The sequence below is a fragment of the Eucalyptus grandis genome, chromosome 9 (genome assembly GCF_016545825.1).
Source record: "Eucalyptus grandis isolate ANBG69807.140 chromosome 9, ASM1654582v1, whole genome shotgun sequence".
In the NCBI taxonomy this organism is placed as follows: Eukaryota; Viridiplantae; Streptophyta; class Magnoliopsida; order Myrtales; family Myrtaceae; genus Eucalyptus; species Eucalyptus grandis.
Genome location: NC_052620.1, coordinates 13,526,630 through 13,535,381, shown reverse-complemented (window position 1 = coordinate 13,535,381; position 8,752 = coordinate 13,526,630). Strand labels below are relative to the sequence as shown.

The 8,752-nt window shown below is 39.3% G+C and overlaps 2 protein-coding genes across 2 annotated transcripts; one reads left to right on the top strand and one right to left on the bottom strand.

Annotated features, from left to right (window-relative positions):
* Positions 1-4,511: 4,511 nt before the first annotated feature.
* On the bottom strand, positions 4,512-5,337 carry LOC104453487 (germin-like protein subfamily 1 member 13). Its single transcript, XM_010068046.3, has one exon. It carries the CDS (start codon positions 5,291-5,293, stop codon positions 4,625-4,627), a length of 669 nt encoding a protein of 222 aa, XP_010066348.3. The 5' UTR covers positions 5,294-5,337; the 3' UTR covers positions 4,512-4,624.
* A 916-nt stretch (positions 5,338-6,253) lies between these two features.
* On the top strand, positions 6,254-7,255 carry LOC104430562 (germin-like protein subfamily 1 member 7). Its single transcript, XM_010043303.3, is given in 3 exon segments — positions 6,254-6,419; positions 6,524-6,643; positions 6,646-7,255. Coding segments are annotated over 3 exon segments (660 nt in total). The 5' UTR covers positions 6,254-6,307; the 3' UTR covers positions 7,074-7,255.
* The last annotated feature ends 1,497 nt before the right edge of the window (positions 7,256-8,752 follow it).

Below are 8,752 nucleotides of genomic sequence, written 5' to 3'. Positions count from 1 at the left end.
AACTATGTGGAGGCATCAAGAAACTTGGACTTCCCACGTGCAAAGTCCATGACACAAAGAATTAGAGAAATCTTCCAAAATTAAAATTATCTATGGCGGTATCTGTCTTATCTTTAATCGTGTTGACATGCTTCATTGGTGTTGCATACTAGAGGAGGAAATTTACAACGAGACCTAGCTACATTACCAACATAGGAGCACTTCCAAAAGCTTTCCCATACAAAGCTCCACCAAGTGACCAATGAATTCTTGCCATCTAATTTGATTGTCTAGGGGAGCCATGGCTCTATGATAGAGGAATGCTGGATGGAAATGGATTGGTGGAAGTAAAAGTGCTCAAACTAAATCAAAACGGGACTTTTAAGAGCTTCTTGGCAGAATGTGAAGCGCTAAGAAACATATACCACCAAAATCTTGTCAATGTATTCACTATTTGTTTGAGCAACGATTTCAAGTGGAATCTAAGGCTCAAGTCTATGACTTGATGTGAAATGGTAGTTTAGAACAATAATTCCATCTAGCAAAACTTAGCTTGACATGCCAAAGCTTAATCTCTGCCAAAGGTTAGACATTACCATTGATGCGACTTATTCCACTGAATATCTTGACCACCATTGTCAAACGAGCATCGCATACGGTGATCTAAATCCAAGCAACGTTATTCTTGATCATCACATGGTAGCTCAAGTGTGTGATTTCGTACTAGCACAATTACTTCACGCAAGCACAAAATTAGATGCTTCTCAATGTCAAGCAAGCTCCAATGGGTTAAAAAAAACCATTGGCTATGTAACTCTAGGTTTGTTAATCCTTCTACTTTATAATCATGTGGGTCCAAGTTAATAGCTTATTTAAAATGCTAAATTCTAGTGAAGAAAATGAATTTCCAAAGCTAAGTACCCATCTAACATGACAAAATCAATGTTGCTTTCTAGAATATGGCATCAGTGGTACTTCATCTTTGTAGGGAGATGTGTGCAGCTTCGAGATATCGTTGCTTGAGATGTTCACTAGAATAAGACCTACTAATATTATGTATAAGTATAGATGGACCCCCTATGATTTCATCAAAACTGCTCAACACGAAAGCTTGGTGAAGATCCTAGACCCTTCACTGCTATTTACGGAGTATCCTGTAAGGATCGGTGATGCCTAAATTAGTGATGTCGACATGGGAAGATTTTAGGAAAACATTGTTGACTTAATTGAGAATCGAAGTTCTCTGCTTGGCAAAACTTCCGATTGAGCACATGGACATGACAAATGCATTATCCAAGTTATATGCTATGAGAGAGAAGTTTTCAAGCATGACATGTAAGATTAGAAGGATGATTTAACTTCTTTAGTTGCAATTCTTTTCAGTTTTTTTTTTCTTTTTCTCACTGTGAAAGTAAACACAAAATACAAGTCTACTGCTTCATATATGTGTGACAGGCAAAGAATTTGCTATCCCTACATCCTAAAGCCAAATAAATGCCTTTCTATTTCAACTATGGAAGAGCTTGCTTCAGGAGATAAATAACATCTTACTAGTTCTTTTTTTCGGGTTGATTTTGATGTATCATCCAATGCATCATGAGTCATCCATCCCCTCAAAACGATGTTAATGAAGGAACAGCTAAATGCAAGTACATTATTTATGCCTCAAGGCTGCCGACCCGGCCATCTTAATCCAAATCCATCCTCCTAAAATACAAATCGAAGAGATCCACATTGGTCAGTTGGTTCACGCCATGGACGGTCCCACCCACCGATCGCCGCTTGATTCGGGGAATCTCTCGCCGCTGCTGAGTTAGAGTGTGTGGAATCATGGAGCAACAAGATAAAGAAGAGCGGCAGCCTTCCTCTTCGACCTCCGACGATGACCCGAGCAGGGAGGAACCAGAGGGGGAGGGGGCCAGAGAGAGGATCAGTGGCGAGGTGAGGTTTTGGCCACTTCCCAATTCTGAACTTCCCAGTCGAAGCGGAGATTAAGAGGGGGCTGACAAAGCTAGGAAAAAGCATAAATCGAATATGAAGGAGCCCTCCAAAGATGCCGAATTTTTTTTTTTTTCAAGAATTACAAAAAAAAAAGAGTATAAAATTTAAGAAAAACATTATATTTATGTCATTTTGATGATGAGATGCAACAGGCAAATTCACCGGTCACATTAATGTAAAATTTATTATTAGAAAAATTTGAAGTAGCACGTAGATTGTGAAAAGATGGTCATGACTTTAGAAAGGTATAAATGTTTTTTGAAAAGTGATTTTCTAAAGTAAAAAATAAAATAAAATATTACAACCATGTAACAATTCCTTAGTCATTGTAAACTTCGGCCCTAATTTGCCAAAAAAAAGAAAAAGAGCCTAATACCACCAAGAAGCATAGGTAATTGATTATAGGAAGGGTCGATTTCCATCTTGAAATCAAGAATGTGAACCGATCTTATCCACTCGAGAATTGGACCGGTTTCTCTCTCTCTGGTCCTCGGTAGGACTAGATACATCTAATGCATCTCAAATAGTAAAAAGTATGTGGCACAAGGATGTCGGTGTATGCTTAAGATGCATTTGGTAATATTTCTATTTTTTGAAACAATGTTTTTTAAGAAATAGTTCTATTTATTTATTTATATTCTCTGTAATAATTTCTGAGTAAAACAATACATTTGGTAACTGTACAAATTTTTTATTCCTAGAATAGAAAAAGAACAATAATGTATTTGCTATGACTTACAAGTTTTTGTGATGTAAAATTTTTTAAGAATTTTTTTTTCTTTTTTGTTCTCTTCTACTCCTCCTCTACCTGGTTTTTAGGTGGCGTTAGACGGTGAGCGGTGGCGGTTGGAGGCAGCGGGAGGCAAGGGTGGCGGTGGACGATTATGGGCAGCAACGAACGGCAGTGGTGGGCGGCGCTCAACGATGTCCATGGTGGCATGTGGGGGGTGGTAAATTGTATTAATTATTGACTATATTTGAACAGCAAGAGACATGCTGGAAGGAGATTCTTGGACTATGGCAACACTTGCAACTGATCCATTTAAGAAGCAAATCTTTCCTCGGCATCGAAGAACTGAAGCATCAGCTACATTTCTTTGCTTTCACTTCCTCCTTCTCCACCAAACCTGACGACTGGAACCCTTGCAAGCCCTCTGATCCCCACGACGGCGCCAGCCTACCCAAATACTCACTCCCCAGTTCAATTTAAGTCTCGGAAGAAGAGAATTGTGAATGCAGGAAAAAATGAAAGGAAAGATAAACCAAATAAATCAAGAAATTTACCTTGTTTTCATGTGGAAAGAGAAAGGGCTCCATATAGCGATGAGTGGGAGTTGATCGCAGGGACCGAGCGTCAAGCGCGAGAGAGATGAAACTATCCAGAAATTTTTGCAACCCCATCATGTATGATGGAATCACCCAAGATTTGAACTTTTCGAACTCTAAGGTCGTCGCGAGTCGGAAGGTTGAGCAGGTGACTAAATAGAGAGAAATGAAGAGTAATCTTAAGAAGCATGAAGACCTAGACTCATCTTAATTGTTAATCACCCTGAGGGAGATGAAATGATGAAAAGTCGCTCAAGCCCTAAATTTTAATTTAGGGCAGCAAGTTTTGCGGTTCGATTCATTCTGGTTCTACTTAAGAAATCGGGATCGGTTCTTGGGAGTCCAAATTTTGGGAACCAAGAACCGGACCAATTTCGTTGGAACTACCCTTAACTAGATGGCTTAGTTTGGTTTGGTCCGGTTCTTGAGCTAGATCAGGATCAATGCCCACCCCTACCAAAAAGCACAAATTGATAGGTTACATTTACCGTAACTAATTTAAATAGATATATCCATTTCATGTTTACCCTAAATTAATTTTTGTAATATAAAAAATTTCAAACTGATACAACTGTGTCAACTTTACCACAAATTAGTAGATATGTATTATATTTACCCAAATATTGAAATTTTTTTCTAACATGAATATTAGTTTGTGATTTTTGGTGACACAAAAAATAGTTTGAGGTAAATGTGACATGAGTGTATCGGTTTCTAGATTTTTGTGATTACGAAAATTAGTTTGGGATAAATGTTGCATGAATATACTAGTTTGTGCTTTTTAGTGATATTAATTAAAAAATATATATAATTATTGGACATGCTTTAAGAAATAGAGTGAAGGGAGCTCGACACATTCTGAAAGACGAGATGATTAGGTTGACTGATTACCATTTGGAAAAGTGAGGAAAAAACAGAATTGAGTTGAGCATTTGTCAACAGTTTGCCCTTTTTCGTTCACCGACTTGTGTTGAGTTATTGGAGACGAATCCTAATCATGTGAATGACCCAGCAAAAGGCTAAGCATATCAAGTAGAGCTTAGGATGAGACTATGAATAAAAATCCATTTTTTATTGCAGTATTGATATATGATACCTATTGTTATCTGATATGTAATTTCATTTCAATAAATGATGTAGAGCCAGAGAGAGAGAGAGAGGGAGAGAGGGAGAGAGAGAGAGAGATAACAAAGAGTGGAATCTTGTCAAATATCAAATAACAAGCAATTGTATTAGTATCCAGAATTCAGTATGATATTCTGAAGAATTATTCTTCGTAATGTAATGAACAAAAACAATAGTTCCTGACAACATCTTCCTAATGGTTTTCAAACCAGTTCTGTGCCTGGAGATAGTTGATCAGTTTGTTGTCCACTTGGAAAGCCTTTGTGAGGACATCGACATTGATTGGCTTGGATCCAAAGACTGTATTCGCGATTGTTATGAGTCCCGGGTTCTGGCTGCTCAAGAAAGCAAAAGCCAGTGCATTTGTTTGTCCAATATTCAGCTGGAAGTGAATGAGGCCTTGCGGAAACACGAAAACATCTCCTTTGGTCAGGACTTTGGTAAAGAGGGTGTTGTTTAATTGGTTGGATGTAACGAAACCGACGTGGAGTGTACCCTCCACGACCAATAGCATCTCCGTGCCACGAGGATGAATGTGGGGAGGGTTCAGACCGTAGGGAGCAAAATCAAGGCGAGCCGTGGCGATGCCCAGTGTGTTGAGTCCTGGGAATTGGTCGACGAAAGCAGTCGTGACTTTGGATGCAAGCGGATTCGATGTGCTCCCGGGGTATCTGAACTTTGTGAAGGAGAAATCATCTGCGATGACGAGCTTTGGGTCCTTGCAGAACTTCCCATTCACAAACACCGCAGAGTTGGGGTCGTTGACAGCCACACAGAAGTCCTGAAGAGGACTCGGGTCGGAGGCAAAGGCATGGCATGATGCCAAAGCCAAGAGGACAAATGTCAGAAGGAACTTCATCATGGAAAAATTTCTGAGCTTGGTTTAGCCTGTCTAGGAAATTCTGTTTCGTTGAGGATAGATGGGAATTGCTGAATGTGCAGCAACTCCATTTATAGTAGTTAGTCATTGGACTCGGTCCCAGTCAATTGGCCTGCAGGAATTGTTGAAAAAAAAACAAACAATATTGGCCTGCAGGAAGCAGCTGAAGCCAGGAACGTTGCCAAGTCCACAACAATCGTTTATTCTTCCGTGTTGCTGGTGAATCGTTCTGCCACCTCGATGACCTCATGTTTCTACCTTGCTTGTAGAAATAAACGCCTTCTCGTCGAGAATTAGTCCTTCGATCTTTCGACGTGAAGGATTCCCCCTTTATTTTTCATCTTTTTAATATTCTCGGATTTTATAGTCTATAATGGATGCATCGGGCTAGTTCAACTTTAGATGCTACGTTCGAATTTTTAGAGCGTGGATAATCAGACATAGAAAACTGAGGGAACTGATGATTTATGGATGTTCTCTTTATGTGTGAACACCCTGCATGTTTTGTATAAGAAAGTAAACATGATATCTTGGAAAGTCTTCTCCTGGTGGAGGACGGAGATGCATGTGAAATCCCCGCTTCCTGCATCTTTTTTAATTGACAGATTGATGTCATCATATGATGAACTTGAATCTGCGCAGCACATCAAAACAGTAAAGAAGAAAACCGAATATTTAAATAGGATTGAAGAAGTCCACGTCCATGTCAGATACCACGCCTTTTCTTATCTGGGAAAGAGGATGGGTCAGAGTAAGGGGCTTTTTGTTGGAGCAGTTCGGATCAATTCATCTCCGGGAGTAAAATATTAACCAGCGCGTAGGAGACTTGGTATAGATCCGGCAAGGGTCGCTTACCCGAGAAAGTTTTGGACTGGGTCAACACCACCATCATTTATAAGAAGGGATAATGTCTCCATGCAAGACATCTCGCTCCTATCTCAAGCAAACCCAAGAAGAGAAGACATTGAAGCCCCAGCTCTCCGGTGCGCAACCACAATGAAGTTTCTTCCAATTAGCCTTCTCATCTTGGCTCTGGCAACCGCCACCGCTTTTGCCTATGACCCGAGTCCTCTTCAGGACTTCTGCGTGGCCATCAACGATCCCAAAGGTTGGAGATCTGCTACAGCGTCGCTTGCGTATTTCTGTTCTTATGCTCCAAAAAGAGTTTCTGCTTAAATAAGCCAAATAACATGAATTTTGTTTCTTATGCAGTATTTGTGAATGGAAAGTTTTGCAAGGACCCAAAACAAGTTACAGCAGAAGATTTCCTCTTTAAAGGGTTCAGATATCCAGGGAATACTGCAAACCCACTCGGATCGAAAGTCACCCCGCTTTTGTGGACCAATTTCCAGGAATCAACACTCTTGGTATTTCCATGGCTCGTATTGACTTCGCTCCAGGTGGCCTGAATCCTCCCCACACTCACCCTCGTGGGACCGAAATTCTGGTCGTGGCTGAGGGCACATTGCTTGTCGGCTTTGTCACATCCAACCAATTGAACAACACCTTCTTCACCAAAGTCTTGTACAAAGGGGATGTGTTTGTGTTCCCAATCGGTCTCATCCACTTCCAGCTGAACATCGGAAAGACGCCCGCACTGGCCTTCGCCGCTCCGAGTAGCCAAAACCCGGGAGTCATTACCATTGCTAATGCAGTGTTCGGATCGAAGCCGCCCATTTCGGCTGATGTTCTCACCAAGGCCTTCCAAGTGGATAAGAAGGTGGTTGACTACCTTCAGGCACAGTTTTGGTATGACAATTAAGCGGATACATGGACCTCCAAGACATCGGATTACCTCCATATTCTCCATACTTGATTGCTTAGACTGACAATTGCCTCCCAGTAAAATAATTGCTCTCGATGTAACTGATGATGAATGTTTGAAGTATTAAAATATCATTCTTTGTGATAAATATGAGTCAGACATGCATAGGTTCTTGCTTATTTTATTTCTTCTTTCACTTCCAATAGATTGTGAGGTGGCACTTTCTCCCAAGGAAGTTTGTATACGGGAGTTGGTGTCGCCTGATGTCTCCATTTGCATGGGTTGCGATGTAATTGTGGGCAATTAACAAATAAAAAATGAACAGAAAAGAAGGAGTAATGTTATAAGTACTAAAACTTTACTAAAAACTTACCGATCGACATGAAAGCCTATGTGGCACGCACCATGTCATCAAATACAAATGGAATCACCAGTAAAATTAAGGGTTGTAAAAAGGAAAACAAACACATAGAAATTAAGAGATCATTCAAAGTAAATTTAGTTTCACATATCGTTTTCCTTTCTTCTCAAAGTTGCAGCAAATTTTGGTCGACTATTATCTAATATTGTCAGTGAAATATGCACGACAATTCCCGAGGCTCTTCATGTCTGTTGAATGCAAGCACACCAAGGAAGGAAATCAATTCCTTGAATGGCCATAAAGGTGATTGATGCACACCATGCCCTATTGAACATAATGTTGCCAACGATGACGAATTTCTCATAAGCCTTTTTCCTAGGATTTGCTGGTAAATTGTATAAAGGAAAATGATGGTCTATGAGGTGTATATTCAGAATTTCAAATGAAATGATTTTGATTATTGATTTAATTAGATCAAAGATTCCATATATTTCGCGAAAATAAAAAAAAAATTACTAACAGTGATCGCTTGTATTGCATATAAAAATGAACAAATGAAAAATATTTTCATTATTCAAGAAAAAATTGAGACATAAATTATTGTTGATAATTAAAACATTTTTACTGACTAATTATTTCAATCGACACAACAAATCGTTTTTAGGAAAGTGTATTTTTCAAATTATCCATTTTTCATAAAACAAATGAAGTCTAAGTAATCACAGAATTACTAATTAGTAATAGTGTTGACAGGGGGGGTAAATTAGAGAGTGCATTAATTTCAGCCCATTGGCGGCCCATTAATTAGTTATGAAAAGGTCCCAACGAAATTGAAAAATAACATTAGAAAAATGGGGAATTTGTTGGGGATGAGCTTGTCAAGATGGGATCTATGGCAACCATTAGTGGTTGCCTAAGTGGTCGCCCTTCTCGTATGGGAAGGGAGAGGTGGGGATGGGGACATGTGATTTCAAGTGTGGGGTTGACTCCCACACTTTGTAGAGAAGCAAAGCAAAAGTCTAAGAGTAATTTGAGAGTTAGAGTAAGATAGATAAAAAAGAAAGAAAAATAAAAATAAAAATAAAAAGAAATCCATGGCTTAATCTTAGCCCATCACCTCACTTTTCTTCTTAATCAAAACGAGAGAAAAATCAAAATTATTTTGGCGATACTTCAAATTTCTTTCCTTTATGCATGTGAGTAATTGATCTTTTCATGTTTTTTTCTTGCATGAACTCGACTGATGGAAGCCATTGTATCGAAAATTCTTACATCGTTTGAGTTATCTCCGCTTCTATTGCCCATTTTAATTTAT

What these genes read in the sequence shown, in the direction of transcription:
- LOC104453487 (XM_010068046.3), bottom strand. Translation starts at nt 5,293, where the DNA reads ATGATGAAGTTCCTTCTGACATTTGTCCTCTTGGCTTTGGCATCATGC.